The sequence below is a fragment of the Calidris pugnax genome, unplaced genomic scaffold, assembly GCF_001431845.1.
Source record: "Calidris pugnax isolate Ruff unplaced genomic scaffold, ASM143184v1 scaffold24, whole genome shotgun sequence".
NCBI classification, from domain to species: domain Eukaryota; kingdom Metazoa; phylum Chordata; class Aves; order Charadriiformes; family Scolopacidae; genus Calidris; species Calidris pugnax.
In genome coordinates this window covers 5,446,551-5,474,489 of record NW_015090922.1, presented here as the reverse complement: position 1 = coordinate 5,474,489, position 27,939 = coordinate 5,446,551, and the positions used below count along the sequence as shown (strand labels likewise).

General features: G+C 35.6%; 1 protein-coding gene across 1 annotated transcript in view; it reads right to left on the bottom strand.

Annotated features, from left to right (window-relative positions):
• Positions 1 to 27,939, bottom strand: part of USH2A (Usher syndrome 2A (autosomal recessive, mild)) — a 393,292-nt gene that overhangs the window by 332,579 nt on the left and 32,774 nt on the right. Inside the window, exons 3-10 of the mRNA XM_014950535.1 lie at positions 24,901 to 25,036; positions 23,649 to 23,712; positions 20,975 to 21,269; positions 19,489 to 19,673; positions 16,360 to 16,581; positions 14,987 to 15,080; positions 4,342 to 4,537; positions 3,411 to 3,541 (exon numbers count right to left, since the gene is read on the bottom strand). Coding sequence (XP_014806021.1) covers positions 3,411 to 3,541; positions 4,342 to 4,537; positions 14,987 to 15,080; positions 16,360 to 16,581; positions 19,489 to 19,673; positions 20,975 to 21,269; positions 23,649 to 23,712; positions 24,901 to 25,036 — 1,323 coding nt within the window. The remainder of the gene's footprint in view (positions 1 to 3,410; positions 3,542 to 4,341; positions 4,538 to 14,986; positions 15,081 to 16,359; positions 16,582 to 19,488; positions 19,674 to 20,974; positions 21,270 to 23,648; positions 23,713 to 24,900; positions 25,037 to 27,939) is intronic.

Genomic DNA, 27,939 nt, shown 5'->3' with positions numbered 1-27,939 from the left:
CCTTGTAACACACATTACATTTATTTATTTATATATTTATTGTCAATCACAATAGATGGGTTGAAAACTGCTTAAGTGGAAAAATGAGAACAGAGGAATGTTCATTCTAATTTTAGAACAAAGAATTTATCAACTCAGAAATAAAAATGCTACTTTTGTTTACAACACTCATGTCACAGCTATTAGCTAGCTTTTCCATTATGCATTGAAAAAAATTAAAATCAAACTTTCAAAACTCTGAGGGAAAAAATTAGGAAGTTCAAAAAAAGCAATATTTAGGGAGTGTACAGAAAGGTGAAATCAGAAGCCTATTCGAAAGCTTACTTGGTAGCACTGGAATCTTTGTTTTCATTTGACTCTTCAGAGAAAACAGTAACTTACATTTTGTTCATCTTCATGCCTTAAAAAGTTTTCTTGCAACATGAGGCAATACAGCTGCCACCTTAACAGAAGGCAATTAAGTCTTTGCAACTCTGAACATCCTCTGCAGTGAAGTTTAGCCTCTTTGCAGCAATAAATATTCAATACATATTTATTTTGCATGCTAAGAGTAAATTTTTAAAAATCAGCAAAAGTTCAGTAAAGAAAGATGCCCAAATTCACTGAGAGCAGGACAGCACTTCCAAAGACTAGGTAAAGGCAATAGCAGCACTTTCAGCTGTGCCTAGAAACAAATGCCCTGGAAAAGAGTGCTCCCCCCAGCCCCTTATATATGGCATATTATAATAGAATCATGAAAGGACTACAAACTGCTGTGCCTGATTGAATACGCAAGCGTTTGTAGAGCAGTCTGGGTAAAAAGATGCACAGGAAAATGACTCAAGGATTGTGGTATAAGGGCCAGAAGAAATTTATCTCCAGCTTTCCATATGCAGAGCAAGAATGATCACATCAGCAATATTCTGGCAGAATTTTCTCATGTGTGAATGGTTAGGGAGAAGAGAAGGCAGCAGCCAATTCTTCTTTTACTCTCATAAAACTCAGGTGCCTCAAATAATTAATTTGGACTTTCTGATTGTTTGAAATATTTTCTGACAAATGTTCACAAAGAGGATGTGACCAACATGTATCTTTTCTATGCTAATTAGATGTCAATAACCAGCACAGAAGTGGACAAATTTTATTAGGCTGTAGCAATTCTCTCTTGTACCCACCAGTCTGAATAGAAGACCTCACTCTACAAAAAATATCTACTGAACGGCTCATGGATACACAACTACACTACTCTTCCAAAATCCCACTCATTACTATAAGCCACAAAGTTATAATTTTGACATTTTAAATATGTTAGTTCACACTTTAAAATACAAATGAAGTTACATGCTGATCTGTAAGAGGGCATGATCTACAGATGTATGAGAACTGAGAACCTCTGGAAATGAGAAATGCTACACACCTCCATGTATTTCTCACCAAGGGTAGAGTGAAGTAGATGAACGGAACAGGCATAAAGTTTTCATGATCAGTCCAAAGAACTGAGATGGAAGTAACTCTATTACAGTAAACTCTTCTACCCACCCTGTAAGCTATCTATATTAACAATACTTCATTTGATGAGTAAATATACTGTGATATTCAGTTGATTAATTTGTGATTCAATGCATTAATTTTGGAACTCCGCACCTCTTGAAACTTAGTGATAGAACTGGCACTTTGCGGAAAGACAGAAAAAATCTTGATGAACTGCAGAAAATTGTAAGTTATGCAGTAAAAGTGTATTCCACCCCATTTTTGGCATATTTCCTTGAAAATTATCATTGTGACGTGACAATTAATTTTCACGAGTAGGGTTCTTATTCCTTATGATTCCATCTTCTACAGGTCAAATTTGGAAACACTTCCTTCAATGATGCCTTCCTATTTCATGTAATTCATTTCAGCCTTTAGTCCCCAGCCTTACTAATCTATTTTTTAATGCCTCTTAATCATTTCTCCCTGCTCTGCTTCTACTGCACCAGTCAATTGATGCTTTACTGAGCAACAGTCTCCCCCATTTTTGCCATTTTATCTCCCTGTTCATACTTTGATAGTCAAGCTTCATAAGCATTCTTGTATATTTCACTATACAGCAGTGATTTCTGTAAACTAGTCTTCCTCTGATTACTAATCACAGCTGAAGTTCGTTTAGGTTAACATTTCACCACAAGCAATGGACACGCAAATCAGCATTTGCTTTCATTTTCTCTATAGCTAAAAAACAGTTCTAACGCAATAACTGTGTTTTTCAATCTTTTTTCATTTCTGTGATGCTGTCAAGAACTATCATCTTCCAAAGACAGAAAATTATAAATTAATTTTTATTTGTACTACAGGGGATTATTTTAAAAATTACATTGTACTAAATTTGTTTATCACTCAGCATATGCATTGATGCATGAGTCCTGTGCATCGAATCAAACTGGGCATGTATTTTTAGCACTATAGAACCAAGGAGGGAAATACAACAGGATCCACTAGAGCTTATGGTTAAAGAAAACGCAATAGCAAGAGACATCACATGAGAAATGCTAGAGATTGTTTTATGAATGAAGTTTGGAAAAAAGAAGAGACAGGAAATGTGGCGATGAGCTGAAGTCTATCTCAATTCCCTGAAAAACAAGTTCTACCTTTCAAATTACTTTAAAATACATTTCAGACAAAGAAGCTATTTCTTCCCTATTCCTAACAAAATTTGGATCTTGGCAATGGACAGAATATATGCGACTAGAACATGAACCACAATATATTTTTAATATACGTTCAAGACTTCAGTCAGTTTTCCTGCTTTTTTTCAATATGCATGTTTTGAAAGTGACAGATAGATTTATTATCAGACTATATATCTTGCATGTCAGTGAAGTCCATGGGCTTAAAAAGGATAGGGAATGGTGCCTCTTTTCTCAGCATCACTTTGTAGATTTCTTTTCTTTTTTTTTTTTTTTTTAAATGGACTTTATGAATTAAAAGGGTGATCTACCCATGTCTTATTACAGGGAGAACTAGCTTCATTTTAGCTCAATTTCAAGCTCAGTTTATTTCAGTTTATTGCCTGAATTTTCTAAATGTGTTAGTAATTTTAAGACAGTATCAAGACCTTCAAAACCACTTGAAAACTGGAGGTTTTAACATCACTGAGTGCACAGAGTAACTGTTAGTATCAAAAAACCTACTATTCACTTCTGAAAATCCAGACAGCATCTTTTATGTCTGTTGCTGATCTAGATGAAGAACTCTTCAACAGTACTTCTCAAATTGCTTTCTGTGTTTGCTCGGCTTTCAGTCTCTGATGTAAGTCAATTATCATTTTGAAAAGGCTGAATTTAGCATTTTTTATGAAGTAGTTACCATCTAAATACACTTTGTAAAATCTTACTGCTGTCTAGCCAGCTGATTAAAATGTTCCATCATTTTTCTGTATGGAGGCTACTTACATTATCACACAGGAGGCTCTTATTTTTGGTGCCTGTTGCGTAACAGTCACAGGGTTTGCAAACATCGACGGCTGAAAGATCTGCACCTGCTTGTCTGTAATGGAAATCCTTGCACAGCTCACAGTTCCTTCCTGCATGAAAGAAAGGTTATGCATTATGGCTTCCAATTCATTAAAATTAGCTGTATAATTCAAAATTAAAGACTCTATTCCTTTGAGAGAATTCTATAATTTTCAGGACGTCCATTTTAATGCACCTTTCATCTCTACCTGCCAATTTAGTGATCCAGAGCATATGAAACAATGAACCTGTTACAAACTATGTTTTACTCCATTAAACTTCCATCTGTTATATAATACCACACTTATATAAAAGCTGTGCCATGCAAATGCCTATACATTTTTTGGAAAAATTATCGTTGAACCTGAAACTTTTCTTTTTTCCCTTTACTAGACAAAGCCAAGAAAACTGAAATAGAAGAGAACTGTTAAAACAGCATATTCAAATATACTACTTAGACGGAATGGGAGCATTTACTCAATAAGCAAGAAACTGACATTATAGCAAAATTTGACAACATTTTTAGTATGTTATCTGTTAAACTGGTTCAATTACAAAGATGATATTTGGATTTAAAAGCTCTAGCACATCTAATGGAAACAGCTTTGAAACTATACATTCTAATTATTTATTAGAATGTGTTTTGCACAGCAGATTTTATACAAGATTGGATCAAATTTTAGCAGTATTTTCCTGAAGCTTAAGTATTGACACAATTGTAATTACTGCATTACCTGGAAAGTTTAAAAATACGTATGCACGAGAATTTATTGGAATGACAGACACTGAGCATTACTAATTTCAGCTGACACAACACTTAGTCAAAAAGTGACTGTAAAACAAACAGTCCATTCTCTGTTGGGTGACTTACCGGCTGTGTTGTGTTGACAGTTATCACACACTCCACCGCCACCCCTGTAGTGCTCCTGAGGAAAAGGGTCCATTGCTAAGTCATAGTGGCAGCTTATTGCATGGCTGTAACATTGACAAGGTTTGCAATTATAGGCATGAACTTGGTCACCTGGACGAAAAGGCTTGTCGTTGTACAATGGCAAACAGCGATCACACTGAAATAAACAAGAAATTAAAAAAAAAAAAAAAGAGAGAAAACACTATTTATTTCCCTTACAAGAACACTATTATGCTCTCTATATTCATGTTTTGTTCTATGTGGTTTCTCCCATTTAAATATTAAAAATATTGGTTTTAGACATGAAGGGAGAAAGCACATAGGGAAATAACAAAACCATCTTCTTTTTTTTTAATCTTTTAAACTTTAACAAAAGAGTAAAATCAAGCAAGGTGGGCAGAAGAACAAAAATTTAAGTATTTAGATACTCAACACAGGGCAATGTCCTCAGATATAGATTTAGTTAAACCTCTAAAGATGCAAAATGGTGCCTACTGTGTTTGAGACACAGAAGATATTCACCGAATGCATCCATTTGGACCCATTTTAAACAATGTCTGTTATTGTGGTTTGAACTATTGTAGTAACTGTAGCTTGTACAGTTACAATTTGATTCTGTGAGTGAAAACAAAAGGCCTCCTATGGCTGAATATGTGATGTTGTACAGAGTATCTGAAATATCAGCACTTCTGAATGTGCATTTATCTCATTAAATTTTCAAGAAAGAAATTTTAAACAAAAAATGTAAATCTCTACACATAATGAACTCTGTCAAGTTATATTTTTAAAATTATACCAATACTAGGATACCAGGTACAATATTTAAATAAACACCTAAATAAACTATCTTGTTTTCTTCAATTCTTTTCTTCAATTTATTATATACAAAGACTAATGATATTCAAGTACTTATTAGTTTAAATCCAAACCAGTAAAAATATTTTAAGTAGTTCAGGAGCACCTCAGAAGTTCATTTTTTATTTTGATGAACTTACAATGTTACCTTCTAAGTGCAACTTTGTGAAGAATGTGAATTTGGAAAAATGTTCCATATTAGTTCATAATAGACACTACAAAACTTAAAAGGAGAAAATTTATTGTGCCTATTGGTTCATCAAGAACTAAAACCAAATTGGATTTCTTAAAGTTAATGAATGGATAGCACTTCGGAAAATTGCTTTCTCTTAACGGTGAACAATGCAAGTAGTTTTTATGAAACCAGTGCAAAGAATGGTACATGTTGGCACTGGAGAGATATTTGTTCAGAAGAATTGTTTTTATCTAACTGGCATTACTAAAAGTCCATTCCCAAAATACTGCTGCCTTGCTGGATCTAAGAAACAAAATATATTGCAATTATAATGTCCATCTGTCAGAAGGATTTTAAATGCCTCAAAGGAAGTTGCTTCTGTAAAGTATTTGGAACTTCTTTCTTAAGTTCCAGAATTGTACTCATCTTTCTTCCTGTCTATTATTCCAAGCATTATTATAATTATTTAGGCCCAGTGTGCCTACATCACCTATATGCTGATCATTAGGAAACTATACTGAATTTTCTAAACTGTTTCACAACTGAAGTGAGAAAAGCATTAACTGTGGGTAAAATGAGAAACTGAATTAGAAAACATAAGATTAAGATAGTCTAAGAAAGGCAGGAGCAGTCACAACTCAGAACCAACCTGGGAGAGAAAATGAAAGCGCAAGAATTTATCTGCTAAAATTTAGTTTTAAGAAATGAAATTAACAGTAATAACAATAGGAACTGCACCTTTTTGCGATCTGCTAAAAACAAACAATAAAAAACCACACCACCACCAGCAAGAATTTATCTGCTAAAATTTAGTTTTAATAAATGAAATTAACAGTAATAACAATAGACACTGCACCTTTTTGCAATCTGCTAAAAACAACAAAAAACCACACCACCACCAAAGTGAGAGAAAAAGGAGGTTTCAGGACAAAAATTGACAGGGCTTCACATAAGACCTGGAGCTCTGACCTTTGTTTATCAGATTAGCTGTGATTAGCCCAGTTTAAGTACACCAAGGGGAATGTCTTGACCATAACAGTTACACAGCTTAAACTTATTCAATTCCTTTCCTCATTCACATCCATCTTTCCTCTCTCCAGTCACTCCCTTTGTTTCTACGTTGAGGAAAACCATCATTACACAGCTCCATCATCGTAAGATGGGGTTCATTTGGGCATTGCACAACCTGGAAAGCGCAAGAAAGAAACCAGAGCTCCCAGCTAAACCACCCCACTGACGCAGCTTCCACCTTACAGCACGTCTATGGAAATACGTCCTTTTTGAAAGGAAAACAGTACAGGAATTGCTACCAAACTGCCAGCCCTGAACTTCCATTTGTGCATGACCAGCCATATAGCTGCTAAAAGCATTCATCATTACATTTCAGATTTAATCTTAGATCATGCATCTTAGACCCATGCTTGCACCTATTGTTAAATGGCACACAAGCACTAAAGAGTAAGACAGAAAAAGACGGCATTTGACTTTTAAAACTCTGACAAAACTTTTTAAAGCCTTGACAAAAAAAGTATTCATTCAAAAGTATTCATTCAAAAAAAATTGCTCTTCTAGTAGTCATCACACCTGTATGCATTAAAATGAGCACTGGACCCCCATCTCATCCTGCTGAGTCTGTCACACCTTCATTAGTTTAAGAATTGCATTTAGCTTCCAGTCCTGCTGTGTTTAATTTTCATTTTTGATAGCATGAAAGTGTACATATGGCAATCCTCAGGTCTTCATTCACCAAATGTAAAGCCTGTATTTGTCCAAAGCATAGTTGTTGCGATTTTCAAAGTTATCGAGAGATTCAGGTTTTGATTCTTGGCTACCACATGTAAAATGAGTAGTTAAATTCCCAAAAAGTCTTTGAAAAATCTGAACAAGGTCTAATGGATATACAAACAATGTTAGCTCTTGACAACACAAGCCTTTCCACAAAGCTGGAAACCCTACCAACACAGAGATGTCTTTGTTTTCAGTTACATCTAGACTCTTCAGAAAAAAAAGTTAAATATATGGCTTTTCCTATGGTCAATAACAAACTTGTCCTTTTGATAATACAGTATCTGAACTGCTCACTTTCTGTGAAAACAGTTTTCTGAGAAATCAGGTCATCCTGGTCAAATTCATTAGTCTACAATTATGATTAAAAACTTATTTCCAATAACGAATTCAAGACTTTATTTTACTAAAATTGTCATTAAAAACTTACCTTCTCAAAACTTCTGAATCCAGCACACTTATGGAACAAGCCTTTCCACAAAGCTGGAAACCCTACCAACACAGAGATGTCTTTATTTTCAGTTACATCTAGACTCTTCAGAAAAAAAAGTTAAATATATGGCTTTTCCTATGGTCAATAACAAACATGTCCTTTTTTGATAATATAGTATCTGAACTGCTCACCTTCTGTGAAAACAGTTTTCTGAGAAATCAGGTCATCCTGGTCAAATTCATTAGTCTACAATTATGATTAAAAACTTATTTCCAATAATGAATTCAGGACTTTATTTTACTAAAATTGTTATTAAAAACTTACCTTCTCAAAACTCCTGAATCCAGCACACTTATGGGAAGATCACCAGTGACTTCAGCCTAAGCCTTTATATGCCAAGTACCTCATTAGTCACTAAGAATGCTGAGGACTGTGCCTCTGAAGAAACAGTCAACAAATATTCAAAGAAATATTTCAGAAGGCAAAAGCAACAATCCGTTAAGATTTGCAATAAGTCATGATCGACTAGAACCTTCTCCTCCAACACTTTTAAAATATCACACTGCTTGCCTATGGGTGGCATCCTTTGTTTTTTTTTCATGTTATGTTATGTAGAATTTATTCCTTTTTTTGTCTTTTCCTAACCTAATAGGAGTTCCCATCTCACACCTGTCAAAGTTCAGTTCTGCACCCAAATGAACAGTACACTTTCACTCCATTTAGCTTCATTAGCCAAATAAATATGGCTTCTAGTCAATATCTGTTCCAGTGTAGCTTAGCCCTACTCTGAAGACAGTTGTCTTAATTTGCCCACAGTTTTTCCTCAGCACCCTCACTACAGTATTTAACTATCTATCAAGACCGCATGTTAGCAGAGCTTGGAATCGTATCTGTTTCTTGTGAACTTCCCAAAGACCAAAGAGCTTTTAAACTCAAAATCCAGGTTTCATTAGGAAAAAACCAAAAAGCTAGAACATTCTAAGTGACTCCAAGTGACTAAGGAATACAGAATAGAAATGAAGAGTGTCTTATGGAGTTCCATCATAACACTCCACGTACCTTAAAAGGATGCAACATAATTTTAGAAACTAAGCAAAGCCCTAACAGGTGGTTTACAAATACCATACCCCAAATAGCATTCTAAGAAAAGAGACTACTGCTGCTTTGCAATGGCAAAGTTACTGGCAAAGAACCTGACAGGCAAGGAACATAAGATCTACCATTCTGAATGCCAAATTCCAATAATGGGACACAACTGAGATCTTGAGCACTAGAACAGATGTTGTCAGGCAGCGTAAGATGTATTTATTTCTACTCATCTTCTCTTCCATTTATGTACTTTATGGTGAAGTTATACGAAGCCACACTAAGTCCTAGAAAATCAGAGTGTATGTGAACACACTAATTCTGACAATCAGGCTGCTCAGTAAATTAATTCACACTTAAATTCTCCAGGATTGAAATTCAAAGCTATTTTCAAATCAGACATCCACTCTATCTAACTCATTTAAGAATCCAAATCTGTGGGACTTCTGTAAAATAAAAGAGAGGGAGAAGGTGTGGTTTGCAGCTGATGAATTTGGCATACGTTCTGTTTTACCAAAGCTCTGACTCACTCAGGATACTACATTGTAAGACATCTTGTGTTTATTTTTCTCTCTTTCTACCTTGTCTATTTGGAATAATCCCTTGAATTCCATTGTCCTGTATCATTACAGAGTGCTGCAGCCACAGCCTCTAGGTATTCTAGGGTTAATTTCACTCTTCAGAGGAAGCTATTGCATGGGATATTTTTATTTTTTTAATAATAGTTTTAGTGGGTTAAAACAAGGAAAAAAAAAACAGACTGGCTAATCACTTGGGCATTTATATGGAATAAGTGAAAAATCATAAAAATTCAATAGATATATGTAGCTCTATGATTTACAACAGCTACTTCCAACAAGAGTGAAGCACCAGCCCGGTTGTGTCTCAGTTTTCTTTCATGTTAAATTTAACAAATATCCTGCACAATGGATAAGTGCCTGAAAATAATTTTTGGATTGGAGCAGCCTTCTTAATTTCTGAGAGGTAACAATGACAACCATAATCCTAGTTGCCACCTGCCCACCTCTTAAATAAAACTTGCAAATGTCAGATCAAAACATATAAGGGATTATGACCATTTCACAATTCCTTCAGCATGTCATCACCTGTGCAACAAATCATAAGGTATCTGAGATTGCAACAAGTTTTTTCAGTATTTCAGCAATGTTTGTACACCAAGTGTTTTAGAAGCCCAGATCTTTGAACTGTGAAGTTACACCAGTTTTCCAGAGACTGGTTCAGGAGCAAAACTTTCACAGACGTGTCAAAATTTATCTACGATTCTCAGGCAGGTAAGACTACTGAACTAGGTGTCCTTCTGCTTGTGCTTTCCCAAAACTCTAGTCAACCACCTGCCTGCTTCATTTACTTTCTTTTTATTCTGATATATCCAGCTTCCTGACAGGCCTATCCTCTGCACATACAAATTATGGCACAAATCTTACCAAAAAGTGCACTTTTTGCTTGCTTGTTTTTGCAAGCTAGAAATCTTTGTTATTGAGCAACCACTTACTATAGTCAATACTTACAGCTCCTCAGGTAGTATATATAATCTTTGTTATTGAGCAACCACTTACTATATATACTATATATACTTACAGCTCCTCGGGTAGTATATAGCATTAATTCCAACATGTGACATGATGATACGAACTGACCTTTAACTAATGTTTAGACAGATTCTTCTGTAACATAAAAAGCCTTATTTATCCAATTTTTGGTAAATCAACAATGCCCTAAACATCTGCTGTCTGAAAACTGGATTATTTGCTTCGAAAACTCTGAGACCTGAAGACTTCACTGTATTCAGTCAGTTTCTCACTTCCATTCATACCCTCTCAAGTATTTATCAGAGTTGGTTTATTTATTTTAAATTTTACTTTCTATTATTATTTCTATAATTATTCTTACATATTTTGCCATTACCTTTCTATTAGATTCTATATGACCAGTTTAAAGGAGGCTCTGAGGTGGTAAGGTAAGGCTGACACTATTTGATTGTCCTGTTTTCTCACAGGCTGTTTCCAGTTTTCATGTGACATCATGGACACTTTGGACATATTCTCATGTCTATAAATTAATCTTTTCGGTCTTGTTTTCTCATAGGCTGTTTCCAGTTTTCATGTGACATCATGGACACTGTTTGGACATATTCTCACATCTATAAATTAGTCTTTGCATATAAATGTTACCAAAATCTGGACTCCACTCTTGGTGCCTCAGTTTACATTTGTAAAAGGCAGAGCTATTTCCCAAAGCAGGACAGAAGGTATTTACAGAACAATTTGTAAATTAAGAAGCTGAATTTTTTTTTACAAGATGAGAGACAACCTCTGTGAGGATTTACTTGGTCTTCTTTCTTAATCTGGCCCCTCAACATCTACATTACTTCTTCCTATCATCTCAAATTTCATAGCAACACATTTCTTCATCAAAACAAAACTTTGGAAAAAAAAGAAAAAAAAAGAAATTCCATTTGGTATGTCAAGTTTCATAACATGCTGATGCAAATAACTAAACTAAGATTTCTATTTGTAATGAATTATGCAGATTTTTAGGTTCTGGTATTGCTTTGCTGTGCAACAGCTATCCAGATGCATACGCCAGATAAATTCAAGATGGTGATTTTAATTCTATTAACTGTAAATGTGACAAGGACATACTCTGCCATATGTTAAGAGCTTGTCAAGGGAACTCTAGTTTCTGGTCCAAGATATGAAAAAACAAAAGCTGCCTTCTACCCTCTCAGTTGTGGTGACTTCCTCACTGCTAGCACGGGACAGAAGGTTAAAATAAGACTGTTTGCTGACAGTATAATTTCTTCTCAAAAATATTTGCTCCCTCCCCACCAAAAAAGTTTACATTTGGAAACTTCCTTCAACAAATGCTTAATGGAATCCAAAATAATAATAATAAAAAATGCCTAATTGACTGGGTTGGGAGCCTGAGAAACACAGGTATAGGTCTAATAAGACAGAGTTTCATCAATGCCAATCAAAAAATCAGGATGGATTTTGGTTTTGCCTTAGAAAAAAAAATCAAAACCTTTAAGCTGTTTGCATTTCATGTAAATCCTTGATAAAATTCAAAGTAGTTAGTGATCTACTTGCAAATATAAATTATATTTTATTACTATTTCTGTTTTATTTAATATTTAGTAGATATTGACATGGTAATTAAACAATGAGGAAAATAATTAAACAACATCCTTACTGTACTCTGAAGGAATAAGGTTAATTCAAGCATTTCAATTGTAGTTACAATGCATATATGCCAAATAAAAATGTGACACTCACTGAAACAACCCATTAACATTGACAGGAAATATCTGATAAGGCAGATACATCATTAAAATGTATTTGGTTTGTTTTCACAAGGTAGCATAAGTCTTGCAAGAGTGCTTGGTGAACTTCCAGATCTTATTAAATATTTATAATTAATCCCTACAAAGTAACATTTCACAATGTGTGTTCTAATTAAAGGGACATTGTCAGTTTGAATTTTTTTTTCTAATTTGACCCATCCAAAAACTTTAAATTTCTCTTCGAATCCCATTTAGACTGTATATCCTACATTTCTGCTTAAAAAAACCCTAGAAAACTTAGATCCCCTATGAAATTTTACAAAGATCTTTCACATTAGTCCAATATCAAACGCTCTCAGGTTAACACTTCTTGCTCTGTTCTAGCAAGCACTGACTGCTTGTCAGGGGTTTGACGTGAGATTAGTCTCCACCCTGCTAGTGCTGTTCCTGTTTTGTAACCCTTCCTTAATTTTTAGAAAGCCTATTTCCAAAATAATAATGTAGCAAGGATAATGCAGCAAATAAATGTAGCAAGGAATAGGACATGTACTCTTGGCAGAAATCTAACATTCAGTGGGATTGTGGATTCATTCCTGTGACACAGTTCATTCTTTCTTAATCTCAACTTCTTTACCTTTTTTTTTTTTTGAGATAAATTATTAATCTAGGAACAGAACATTTTCCTTGAACAAGTTTTCTTAACTCATACATCATGGTTCTGCTTTTGCTAAGTTGTATGTGAAAAGCTTCCAAGAAAACCAAAGGCTGCATGAAATAAGTGAGAACTGGCACCATTATTCTAAGATTTCGTCTACATATTTCTGTAGAACAACACAACTTACACTAAAATAACCTCATTTTGGTTCTCATAGGGCCAAATTAGCAGGAAAATTATAATTTTGCAACTTGGTAAGTTTTGACTACACACTACACTTCACAAAATCCCTCTATATTGAGAAATGCTGTTATTAAGAAAAGAGTGAAGCAATGATAAAAACGTATTTTCTAGATTGTATCTAGATTTTTTAATATGGCCTTTTAATTAATTCCAAGAAATTTAACCTTAATATCAACTATCTGGAAATATGGAGCAGTAAAATGTAACGTTAGATTTGTTCTTTTATTAGAACAACCATGTTGCTACTACAGGTTATTTTTAAAGACATGTATGACTGTAAAAAGTATGGGAAATTGATATTTACAGGCTGTTCTTAAATAAATAAGGTCAAAGCTCAAATTTCAATGTTTTAAAAAGCCACTCTCCAAATCACTGGTTTAGATCGACATAATGAATAGGACCCCCAAGAAAATAACTTCCAAACCCATATATAAGGGCACATCTCAGTATTTTCTTAACCGTGCTCAACTATGCAAGAGTCATTTAAAATCAAGTCCAAAATGTTTTAACTCTGTAGCTTAGACATATTTTGTAAAACAATTGCACTAAAAGATCTCATTCTTAGCTGAAGTCAGAAATTGCAATCTACAGATGCCCTGAGTATTTACAGATGTTCCACGTATCAGAAGGTAAGTCTATGTTAGTAATTATTCTAAGATTTCATCTACATATTTCTGTAGAACACCATGACTTACACTAAAATAACCCCATTTTGGTTCTCATAGGGCCAAATTAGCAGGAAAATTATAATTTTGCAACTTGGTAAGTTTTGACTACACACTACACTTCACAAAATCCCTCTATATTGAGAAATGCTGTTATTAAGAAAAGAGTGAAGCAATGATAAAAACGTATTTTCTAGATTGTATCTAGATTTTTTAATATGGCCTTTTAATTAATTCCAAGAAATTTAACCTTAATATCAACTATCTGGAAATATGGAGCAGTAAAATGTAATGTTAGGTTTGTTCTTTTATTAGAACAATCATGTTGCTACTACAGGTTATTTTTAAAGACAACCAAGTGTCATATATGACTGTAAAAAGTATGGAAAATTGATATTTACAGGCTGTTCTTAAATAAATAAGGTCAAAGCTCAAATTTCAATGTTTTAAAAAGCCACTCTCCAAATCACTGGTTTAGATCGACATAATGAATAGGACCCCCAAGAAAATAACTTCCAAACCCATATATAAGGGCACATCTCAGTATTTTCTTAACCGTGCTCAACTATGCAAGAGTCATTTAAAATCAAGTCCAAAATGTTTTAACTCTGTAGCTTAGACATATTTTGTAAAACAATTGCACTAAAAGATCTCATTCTTAGCTGAAGTCAGAAATTGCAATCTACAGATGCCCTGAGTATTTACAGATGTTCCACGTATCAGAAGGTAAGTCTATGTTAGTATTTTACCTTGGATTAGGCATGCAGTTTTGAAGCAAATCTCCAAATTTTCTGCATTTACTGTGCTTTGGTTTGCACCGTGGAGCTGTCCTGTACCACTTGAACTGCTCCCTTTCAAGTGAAATTGAATTGGAAGCTGAACTCCAGGACTGTGCCTACTGCGCTCCACCTACTGAATACATCTGGATTCCATAGGACCAGATTAAAACTACAGTAGAGTGGGAAAAAAAAAAAAAAAAGAGGAAAAAGAAAGAAAAAACAAAACCCCTGAAGCACGTCTGCTGTGAACATTGGGTCTTCATTACCTTTTCACTCTACAGATCATTTGCTAGTTGCTACAGCAGGGAGAGCCATAATCTTTATTAGATGCTGACAGTCTAAATTCAGGTTTGCATCTAATGTTCGAAAGTGGCATAATCCTCTAACAAGAAATCAAATCCCTGAACACAGCACTCCTAATGATCTGTGGGAGAATGGCTTTTGGCTGGGGGTGGGGAGTAGGGAAGAATTTTTTCTTTCCTTATTTAATATAAACCCTGCTATGGAAACTTTCCCTGTAAAAGCTGGGACACCACTAACACACATACACATGCTCTTTCTCAGGACTAAAATCCCAATTGTGAGGCTGTTCATAGGTGATGTAGATAGACAAAAGAGAAACTAACATTATTTCCTTCTGTGTAGCTTTCCTTGACACACAGGCAGCTATATGGTTCCGTAGCTGCATCGCATTCATCAGCATGGCCATGGCAATTACACCTGAAAGAACAACAGGTAGTGAAGAAAAAATAGCAACATGGAAACACATCTGTCCAACAATATATAGCATGGTCATAAAGGCAGTTTTATGTATTACGTAGTCTGGTTCTTTATTAAGAACAAATAAACACTACCAAAGAGAACGTTCTTAAGTGCAGTAACCTACAAAAGACTATTTTAATCAACGTATTTTAAGTATCAACAACTGCTTTCCAAGAAAATAAAAAACAGCATGTAATAGAGTTACTATCACTTTATATAATATGTAATGAAAACTGTATTCACTATATAACATTAATATGTAAAACTTTATTAAATAAATTATTCATCAATATTACAAGCCTTACAGTGTGGTTATAGTTTTCCAAGAAATCTTAACCATATCAAGCATAATTTTCTAGTTTAAGCCATTTTGATCTCAGTTAAAATGTACATTTTTTAGTTAATATCCCACTCTACCCGAAGACCTGCTCTTCTGGAGGCATAGCAGAACTTTGCAAACTACAGCTGAAATAATTTTACTGTTACAGAGTCACTAAGATTGTAGCTATTTTAGTAAAAGCATTATCCTAACACATCTAAATCAATAACCAAAACATATTAGTAGCATGGAAAGTTTTAAGGTAAATGAGACCTCTAATGGGGTGATTTCTCTCAAAGTGAGAGCTACCAAAATAATTTCAGGAATAATACTTATTAATAAAAATTTGCGCCATATGTTTCTTGGAAACTATTTCATTGCCAAATTTGCATATTTTTTAGAGGGCATAATTAGTCCTTTCACAAGACAGCACACTTATCTTATGCAATAAAGTTGTCAGTCACAGATAATATAATACTTTTACTGAGAGCTGCCCACTTTAAAAGGAAAACTACAGCTAAAACAAAGAATGAACTCTGCCTTAAGACTGTTAAAATTGCCATTCCTGGGAATCTATAATGAAACTTGGAAGAGCTACTGAAGTAAAGCACAAGCCATGGTTTCAGTCATAAGCCTTTGCTTAGAGGCATTGGTAATTCCAAGGAAAGGAACTGCTTTTGACAGATTTGTGTAATAAATATAATTAATTTTAAAATAACATATGAGAAAATGTTTTTAAAAAAACAGTACACCAATCATTTCAAACTTGATGCACTGCTTCAGACCAAATTCCCTTCTCATTCATAAACGTAAAAGCAGAACAACCTCATTAAATTTTAGGCAGGTCATTACACACTTTGCACAGCTGTAATAGTCAGGAGGCAGCAATGGGTGGGAGAAGAGTTCTATCACACCTACCTTCCACTGACTGTAACTTCATAAATTCCATAGTATCTATGCCTAAAATTTACCCAAGATTCATTAGTATGATACTGGCCGTGGAGATGAATCCTCACTTGTGTCGCTTTTACAAATTCTTGGAGAGATGGAGTATTGTAAAAATCATTGTAACCAGGTCGGTGATTTGGTTCCGGGGTAAGAACACTAAAGGTCAGATTACCACGGGAATATGGTGTAAAGCTGTTTAAACAGAAAAATGACAGGAAGACAAATGAAAATCAAAATTTCACATATTTTACAGATTCTACCTCCTAATATCCTTTATTTCAGAGAGGGTCTCCGGTTAACTGTACGTCATTTTTTTGTGGTTTCTGGGGAAAATTCTTATGTCAGTGGATTCCCAGTCACCAGAATTCAAGCAGGGGAAAAGAGACGTCCTCTGTATGTCTGTTTTTCCCCAAACCGCCATGCTCTTCTCCAGACCTTAAGTTTCCAACTGAAAGTAAAGCCCCTAAAGAGCAACTTCAAAATATAAATTGTGATTGATACAGTTTCATCTACTCTAAGTTTTAAAAAAGTATAACAGTGTCTTTAAGAAACATGAACTATGCTTGAACTACACATTAAATCATTCAGATAATTAACATGCCCATATTTTAATTATATACCTGCTAAACATGAAATCATAGAATTGCCTAGGTTGGAAGGGACGTTTCAGATCACCTAGTCCAACCATCAACCTAACACTGACAAAAACCATCATGAAATCATGTCTCTAAGCATACATAAAAAACAGAAACAATTAAATTTTGAATTCCAGAGTCACTGGACTGTATAATCTCATTTGATGAGCGAGCAGAGTTAGAAACAAGCGACACCTTCTGGTGAGTGAAGTGCAAGAGAATTAAATGGAATGTGGCAGGATTGAGAGTAAACCTCTCTGTTGAAGCCCAAGAAGGGGAAGAACAGTCCTGAAAATTCAAGCAAAGGCTAAATAAACAAGTATATACACACTGCACATTTCCATGAGTTGTTATAAATCATATCTCATGTTGATATATTTACTAGGCAGAGCTTAGTTATGGGTAGAACTTGCCTCCACCAGAACCTCCCCTCAGCCGAAAGTTAAATCAAGTTTTTTTTCTTCCATGACATATAGAGCTGCAATGGAAACGTTAAGATGGGTACTAATGGCAGATGAATGACATGAGTTTCATACGGAAGCACCAGAAGGAAAACAAGTACTCTAAGGCTGATGGTACCTAGATAAGTAGGTCATCAAGATCTTAGGGCATCTACAAGCAGCTTATAAGGAAAACAGAAAAAAAAAGCAGATTCTAAAACAAGGGTCAGCCAATATTCACACTAAGCAAAGACTCAAGCCTCTGATAGGGGGATAAAGGACAGTGAGAAACTCCTAACTTGCGGAGGTGATACAGGATAGAGAAACAAAAACCTTAATCACTTCCACCTCCTAAAGGACTCAAAAGAGTCAATTCAGTACTGGCATGTGGTCACCAAACCAAGAACCCTCAAACCATGGTAAGGTTTTCAAAGCAAAGGTGAATTACCGTCCATGTCAACCCAAGGAGTCCTGGCTAGGCCACCAGGACACGAGCACACTGGTTTCTAAATCCTGGACAGACAATTTGGACATGTCTTGGCACTTACAAGTATGTGTATGGGAGAGAAACCAGTTTTGTTTTACAACAAAATCACCTTCCCCTCCTATAAAGGTCTCAGCAGTGAACTCTGCTACACTGCTGGCACAAATTTGGAGCATTGTTCCAACAGTAACTTCTCTTTAAATACACAGAATACTCACCCTTACATGATATATTTCTTATCTATCATACAAAGCTTTTTGTACATCAGTTGCACCCAAAATAATTCATTCATATCACTTCCTATCATCATTTACATCATCATCCAAGGGGAGAAACTCCTTAGAAAACATTCATGGAAACAGTTCATACTTAACTCCTCAGTTCTTTTTAAAAAACATACAAGTACTTATCTCTGGGCTGAAAAGGGCATTACACCTCATCTGGGTTATTTATCCAAAAATGTTTGGCTTATATAAGAGATTTCCCTTCTCCTCTACGCTCTGCTCCAAGGATCAGCAATAAAGCTCTAAGCCCTTTGCTGAAAACTGGTGTAACTCAGATGACCTTATGCTCCTTTCCTCAGAATACTGAACTCCTGAAGAACAAAGATGCTGACACTTGAAAAGTCTTAGGAAGGTAGCAAAAATGAAACAACAACAAAAAAAGCAAAATGCCTACAGCATCCAGTACTGTATTTTCTCAACTTGATTTTCAGTCAAGTACTAAACAAGCCTAGTACTGACTCACATCTGAATTCAGGCAATAGAAGGTGCATGTGAATATAAGTAGTGGTATAGATTCAAAAATATATATATGTACATACAAGCATGTGCATATGTGTAAAATAATAATATATATTAACTATATATTATATATGTTAAACAGTATATTTATGAAATGTATATTTTATATATTATATACTTTTAAATTTGCACATATAACTGTCTACTACAAAGGCTTGCAAGGTATTTCTAAAAGGTAATGATCCCCCTGCCCCACTATTGGTGTGATTCTTGCTTAGAAAGATTAGAAAGTTCAAGACACGTATTTCAACCCATTTCTTTTTGCATGATTAGTAGTAAGGCTAAATGTTTGGCTTTTGTACCTAAGTTTGGCCTCCCTTCTAAGCTTCAGAACAAGTTGTAGTCTGAGATCAGAAGGCATACTTTCACTCGATTGTTTAAAACAATCTGTTATACGAGTACCTTCCCTCCACTCTTCGTCTCAAAGTTCTGTAATTCTACTGACAACATTCCCCCAAAACACAAGCATGTAAACTTGCAAAATTCTAACTCAAAAATAACAAAGGACTCAACTGTGTCACATTTCTCAATGTCTGAAATCTGATAAAAGTGACAGATGACTATTTGGCAATCTTCAATCAAAAGGTCAGAGTTGGAATCTTTTATATACTCAACAGTCCATAATAAATGAGTACACCAAATTAAAGTATTCTATCTCATTGAGACACAGAAATGAATTGTGTCAGGATGTTACCTGTTCAAAGCACCTGTATTATGCATATAATAACCATTCATACCTAGGAAGCTGAAGACAGTTGACAGAGTCTGGTTTTTCCAGAGATCCGTTGTTATCCATTCCAAAAATACTGCAATTTTTAGCAAAATACTGCCAGTCTTCCCAGTTTAGATCATCTCTTTTTTTCCTTTCAATTTTTATTGCTTCAGGATGTGGGCTAAAGAACTGCATTATAATATAGAATACCTACAAGAAAATAGCCATTAATATCGGTTTATAAATTTGTTAACTTGTAAAACAATGAGAATATAAACTTTTTTTAATGTGGCAATATAGTCTGCTTTACCACTCACAGACAGAAAAAGAAGCAATATTTCAGTCCACATATTCCCAATTAAAACCAACTATAACCCTTTTTTGTTAAACAAGCTTTTTGATCTCTCACACATTATTACACAACAACTGAGTTGTTGCATCAGAACTCCACTTTTTCTTGAAGACCACCTGAAAATGCACTACAAAGTCAAGTCCACGATTTGTTACAGTAATATAATTTTGGCAAAACTGAAGGCTATAGCTTTGTATTGTCAAATATTTGATGAGTTGTTTGTCTGATAACAGGCACATTTAAATTATTTTTTTTTAATTATTATTATTTTTATTAGCAATGTCCCTATTTTTAGCTTGGAATCTAATCAAATACCCTGTGTTGCATTAAAGACCATTTGTCCGCTTTCCCCAGCACACTGCTTATGCAGAAATGTCTGTGTCAGGTCAGCCAAGTCTTAGAACTTCACAGGCACTTGAACTTGCTTTAACTAAAGGACTGAGTCCTACTTATGTAGTCAAAACCTGTCATTATATGCTTTCCCTTCTCACCATTAATGACCAAAAAGAATACGAGATAAGGTAGCAAGAACACACGGAAATTTGGTAGAGCCTCTATTGTGAATGCAGCCCCAATACTGATATGTCCCTCCTTCTAAGACATCTGATGCTCTTCAACAACATAGTGAATTGTTAGGTGCAATCTGGCCTCCTCAGAAGCCTTCCCTGCATATTGTACTCTCCTTCCATATTCCTCACGAGGCTAAACTACCACCTCCAGAAATTCTACAATACAAAAATCCCATCTGATATGTCAGTGTACCCCAGACATGCTAAATTCTATTTGACTGCAATCAGCTTTCTACCAGAATACATAAAATGAGCACCCCAAGTTTTAATAGAAAATTAAAGTCGAAATTTACAAAATTAAAGAGAGCAACCGATTTCTAAACATTGGTGTCTTCACACAAGGTATTCACTCTGGTATATCTTTTCTAGATTCCTGCTTGTTACAACAGCCAAGGCACAACAAAAGAACCATAATTCATTCTGTTGTCTTTTGCATTGTTTCATGCTGATAAAATAAGTTTTCTTCCAGTTCTCTAAGGATAACATCTTAAACCACAAGGTTTAAATTTCCTCAAAACTGTAATGAAATGTCCATAAAAATCTTTTCCTAGTTTTGATTTAATAAATAGCAAACGTAATCTTCTCATTACCTGATACTGTCCGTTTTGTAAATCTATTGTGATTGAAACACCATGATCCAGACTTGCAGTATTAGCAAACACAGATGAAATCCAGGTGGTCCCCATGTCATCATCATTGATGTAGTACAGAGGATGGGCTTCTGCATCCAACCTCAGCACTCTGTCATTAGTGGTATCATCCGCACCGTTAGGGATGCAGTACCTCTGTATCAATGGGTGTACCCGAGGATGACTTCCAGGACAACGGCACTCAGATTGGGTATGTAGATGAGGAAATTTTCCAGAAAATACTTCCAAAATGTCTCTGTCACAGCATATAAAAAAGTCATTACATACATGATAAAAAAGGACAAGTGCCACTTTGTGCCTCTTGGCTCATACATTAAACAAAATTCAGCTTACATTACAGTAGAGCCCTAAAGGCCTGGTTTCACCTCACATAAATGGGGCAATCAGCTAGGAATCAGGCCACCTAGGGTCCCTACGTAATCAATGGTAAGCAACAGGCACCTTCAGAAGGTGTCAGTGAAGATGCACTCTGGCGTTGATTTCATTGCTCCACAGACATAGTGCACAAAGCCAAGGGAAATGAGCTCCTTGCTGGGATGTCTAAAGCTAGGTAGGATGAATCCAGCTCCAGATGCAAGGATTTTTCTCCCTACCTCTTAACATTTTATTATGGCATTATGTCTGACTCAAATCAGTGATTTTCACACTAATTTTAGGCATATCATAGCATTGGCACACTGCCTGTAACCACAGATGAGTTGAATGCTTGCTCTGAAATCCTCCAAAAAGACCGATTTGAGCAATATCATATTGCACCTTATAAATCCTAGATAGATGCATTTTCGCTTTTAACTAACTTTAATAAAAATGCCCACTTTTTTAGCTGCCCCAATCTGTTATCACTCTAGTTGCTTCTTACAGACCTTGTCAAAGCCATTGAGTCACCTTAGTTCCCTCTGACATAAGCAACTAAAATAGATACCTGAATTGGTAGGCAGGTAAGCAGATAGATATATGAATGATGTGGACAGGTCACCTAAACCTTTATCTGATCACCACTGGTGCAAAAGAAGCATTTTGTGAACATAGAAGAAACTGGATTTTTCAATTAAAACAAACAAACAAACAAACCACTCTTATTTTTCCCATTTTCCTACTTTATCTGTAAGAACAAATTTTTTGTATACTTAAGCAAATAAATACTTGCCAGCCTCCACTACAGATTCCACAGTACCCACAGTTACAGAACCCTTTAGATAGCCACAGACTTAAATTAACTTATATGCAGGCAAGACTTTCCTTTGCAGCTTATCCCAGATAAACATTTTGACCAAGTTACTTCTGGATATAAAACTACATCTACAAAGACATCATTAGGTCACAACACTTTGTGAATACCTTATCTTTCAATTTTTAAACTTTATTCATTTGACTGACTTAAAATTTAGTTCAAAGGATTTGACAAGCATTGCTCCGAAAGAATACAACCGATATGATTTTCATATAACTTGGAATTCAGATTCATATTAATACTTCAAATTCATAGAAGCTCAGTTTATTGTAGTGTCCTGCAGACAGCTGAGCTCCTAGAAAATTGCTCCACATCTTATTGAAAGACTATCATTAAGTAGCCTTAAGGTCTGCAGTCACGAGTGTCATTGTGAGTAGCCTACCCAGAAGCACCACACAGACAAATAGGACCTGACTACTTCTGGCCAGCTTGAATTGACTACATTAATCCAGCATGAGCTGGATAACAAAGGTAACATTTTTTTGTAATAGGCTAGGAAGGGAGGCCACAGAGCAACAGAAATTGGAGTGGCAACCATAATTTGGCCTCAGGAATGGAGGAAGTAAAAGCAATTGCCCAGAGCTATGTGGGCTAAGCTAGCAAAATCATTGGCATCTTATGGTGACAATCTAATGTATAAAACAGTTAAGACAATAGCACCTCGGGGTATGGGTGTGTGTGGGGAGTATCAAGAACACCTGACATGGATGTCTGATACCATGGGTAAGCTGAAACCAGAGGAAAGGAACTGCTAAATGCAGGAGCCAAGCTCACAGCCACAAAGCCAGCACGCTGACCCGTTGGAGTGCCTGTGTACTAGATCACTGGTATTTGAGTGGTCTACATTTGACCAGCCCACTATGCTCCTTTCCTCACCCTACTGTTTACATGGAGTTCTGGGAATGCTCAGCAAGCCTCATCCAGCAGGACTAAGCTTATCAGCACATCATTATGTCAGAATTATGATGAGTTGATAACACCTAGACAGTTTACAAGCATTGAAATCTAACAACTGGATCTACTCCCTGCAAGAACACTTACTAATTCAGGTTGTAACAGGGACAACAATAAGATGAAAAGCACACATTTATTACTGAGTGTTGAGTTTCACTACAAATATACTACATGTACTACTATATATTCTAGATACATTTAAGCAACAGTTCTAAAGCAAAACACATTAAGTTGTTGAATTTATTTTAACCCAAGATTTTTTAGATTAAGTCATCTTTGAAAGGAGGTTCCATAAACTACATCATCATAAGCAATCACCTAAAGCAGACACCTGAAAAGCACTATACTTTGGGAAATAAGCATATTGTTGTTATCTATTGTTTCTTCTCACCACACTCATTTTTTTTACAAAACTAAAATGTTCTTTACCTGTTTGTAAGTGCCACTGGATAAAATCGAAAATCTTGCATTCTTCCAACAAATTGCTCTAAACCTAAGAAAATATACTATAAATAAGTAATCTAACTGAGCAGAAGGCAGCTTTACACTGCCTGAGAGCACCTTTAATTCAGCACTGAGAGATCTCTCTTGCACAATTACCCCTCCTGAATGAAACCATCTTGGACCTGGACAAAACTATAGAGGGCAGTGACTTAATTTTTTTGATAAAAAAGAATGATTTATAATAACTTTATAAGAACATTTTGTACCTATCTCTTTTCTGATTAGAGAGGTGGCACAAGGATCGGCTCATTAGACAGAAGTAATGAGCCAGTCCATGTGCCACCTCTAATTAGAGAAGAGATACAGTAGGTACAACTGTACCTATCAATTTATACAATAAAGATAAAAAGCATTTAAAAATATTCCTTTCTTTTAAACGTGTATTAGTTATCCAGTATTCAGATCAAAATCACAACAAAACACATTTCCAGACAGAAGCTTTAAGAAACAGTGCACAGAATTACTTACTTGCCCAAGAGCACAATAAAGTTGTTTAAGTGACATACAGTTATATTTAGAAGTTAACTTCAAATTGTGCGTGTTCCTGAAGAACAATAGTCAGTGTTCTTACATCTGCAGAGCCAAGAATTTGTGAAAAGCAACAAAACATCCCCCAGCTGTTCTGCAATGATCATGTCGTGCTGTAGTACATAAAAAATTCGAGTAGATGAAGAGTAATGCTATCAGGCATTACTGGAGGCTGTGGGACTCTCATTCTGCTAGCAAGTGGTTTACACGAGTATTGATAGAACTGAAAAACATGAACAGCCAGAAATCTTCAGCTCCATTCCTTACTCTGGAGAGAAGTGTAGTCTAGTGGCCATGCACAATTCCCTTCTGAAACAGTTTCATAATAATTACTCAGAAAAACTATCCTCATAAATTAATGGAATGTGTCACTTTCCGTAGCTACGTTTTGGATACTGCAGAAAAACCCACTTACATGCAGTAACACATAGAATAAATTATGATCCTACTGGATCATCTACCAAACATCTATCCTTTCAGCCAATCTTTTGGAAAAGCTAGGTGTATATCAGGAATTTTCTCCTGCAGGAAGACATTACTTCCCCACATACAGATAATTTAAAATGGCTCACACACACTCTTTAACCACATTGTGCACATCTTATTTTGAATATTCCAGTGCACTCCATTCAAATACTACAAGATTTACCTGTGAAGCTTTGTCCAATTTGCAGTGTACCATCAGCATCCGTATCTGCAAGTGTTCCCACAAGAATCCTTGAATCAAAAGGTGTGTTGTCATCTTCCCAGCCATTCAAGAAGAAACTAATTCTGCTGTGATGCACCTATAGAATCAATTTAAGGGGGCAAACACATGTTTCATTATGCAATCACTTTGATTTCTCTGCGTATTCTGTCTATCACTGATTAACTGTTAACTTTACTTCAAACTACTTGCTGTGCATCTTTATTTTCAGTACCTCCTGAAAGCAGTTACCTCTTTTCTGTCCATCCATTAGCAATTCAGTTAATAAGATCATCACTCGGATGCATGGAGTATAAAATTTCGACAGTGGCTAAATCAAAGAAGAAACTACAGTACAGTCATCTGGCGGGGAGGGGGAAGAGAGGAAAAGGAGAAGGGTCTGTTTCACAAGGTATGAGGCTGGTTACAGCTACATCACCACTTCAGGCCATGGGCACATGTTACAGCTGTCAGAGCCCTTCTCATACACATCAGCTCATACGGGCCTCAAGGGGCTATCTACCATACTCAGGATAACCAAATGCAGCACATTTCAGCCAGGCCTCTAACACCCCTCCAAAACGCCTCCCCAACCCCAGCATGTTCCTTTCTACAAGGGCTGAAAGGAATGGTGTAGGAACTGCCTACATCTGCTTTACACCCAGTGGGTAATTCCCTTACATCAAGGGAACCCTTGGCGAGGAATATGCACTCAGCCAGCACCCCAGGGTACTGCTTTCTGCAAGAGTTCCCTTCCTTGCCAATTCATTTTAAATTTGAGCTAACGTTCACAGAAATACTTTATGGCATTCTCCCAGCTCCACAAAGTCACAAGATATTGAGCTTTTACAAAGTACTTTTTTTTGCATTAAAAATCCTCATGTTTAGGTTACATAAAATTAGAAAATGTTTAATAATATGGGAGTGCTTTTCTACCTTTCCTTTTATGAAATTCAATACTCTCATTTAAAAAACACAGGCACATAACGAAATAAACACTGGAGGCATTGTGGCTATAGTCAGCTATCCGTTAATGAAATTAATTATAGAAACTGAGTTCAACTTCTTCAAAACTTTTGAACTCTGTTGAATTGTTTACTGAATAAACTGTCTCGTTTATTTCAGTAAGTGACTTACTTGCAAAACTGAATTTACTTGAATTTTAGCAGTGATTAGCTTGCATAAGGCATATTTCACAGAGAGCTTGGTATCCTTCAGATTTTGAAACATTGTTTCATTGTTGCCTATTTACAGAGTGTTATTTTCATTTTGCAGATATAGAAGCCTGGTGAATCGTGTCTACAAAGGCCAAACAAAACTGCAGTGCTTTAGCCTGTCTTGATATCCATGCTAATCAAAACAAAATAAACCTGGAATAATTGCTTCCATAGGAATAATGTATATGGGAGGACAAACAGAAGGTTTACCAGCCAGAATAATTTGTTTCAAGTATCAGTTTGAAAAACACAACATAAGCACTCACAATGCTACTCCACCAATAAAGTCTTTCAAATTTCAGACCAAGATAAACAGACACAATTATCTATAAATCTGAGCTCAGATGATCAGCATCAGTGCCTTGGGCAACATGAGTCTATCAGCATTTTAAGAAAGAAAATATGAAATAAGATGGAGGGGCTGTTTGCTTTTTTATTTAGGGTTCACACAAAATTGTACAGATGATTTTTTTCTCCTTAAACTGCACTTTCAAGCATACACATGCATGCTGAGCTTTATTGCCATTTCCAGATTCAGTCAATATTTCCCAAATTTAGACAGGAATTTTTATTGCCCTTCCACTGATGGAAATTTGAAGGCTATTATCATAATTACTAAGCCTTGAGATTTGTTCAAAAAGTTATTGCATATGAGTTGCACCGCTCAAAATACATCTCTCCATTTTAAATTATCTTTTGTGTTGACACATCAATGACCTAAATACAATAGTTTTTTATTTAATTTTAATTCAAAGCCCTCTAAACATCTGATGCCCTATTTGCAAGAGCCTAAGTATATGTGTATATGGTGGTTACACTGCAGTTTTTTTCTGCATCCCATTTTTTACAGCCTGTTACTGTCATTTGGTGTTTGACTGTTATCATCATAAAAGATACAGGCTTTTCTACTTTGTTATTTGTAGCATTATCTCATGTTTTACAACATCTTTGCACAACATGCCCGCACATGAAATATAACTAGTGAAAAGTTCTCAGTGGTATTAATGCATAAAAAAGAATGTGGTTCCATCTCTACTGTCTTTACCCAGCCAAAAGCTGATGAACAGCCAATTTTCCTTTATCACATTAGCACAGCCATGAGGGAAACACATTTGTTCTAGTCAGCTACACTAAAGATACTATTACCAATCTAACATATACATGTTTTATATCAGCAGTATTCTCAGAGTATGAAGGAGCCAACAATATATTAACACTAGCATGACAGTTTATTTAAGAAAAGAAAATTGTCTCTGTAGAGGGACAGAAGTTAGAAATGTATGGCTAAAGCTCAGTGTCACTGGTCTAATAAAGGTAATAATTCTTAAGCTTTCTTTATAGCAGGTAACACTCCTGTGGCAGCTCTGTCATATCATTCAAATAAAAATGTTGTCTTTTACAAGTTTAAGAGTACCTTTATTTTCAGTCAGATATGAAGCATGTTGCTGCTTTCCTGTTTCACTGTAAAACATTTGTAAGTGGAATTCAAAAAATGGGCGCACTCACCCCCACCAGCTTCTTGCAAAATTACTGTCTCAGATGCTGCTTCCAGGGACCCGATTCTGCCTCCTCCAGTGGGAAGCAGAGTGCTCACCTTCATGCAGCCCCTACTAAAATCAAGTGGGGCTATTTACGACTTGAGAGTGATAGAATTGGACCCTAAATGACCAGGTATTTTTACTTGTTGAAAATAGGTGACTAACGACAATTTTAAATCTCCCTCCCCTTCCTCCCCCCCCCCCCCCCACCCTCTTTTTTTATAAAGTATTTTTAAAATGTTGGGTTT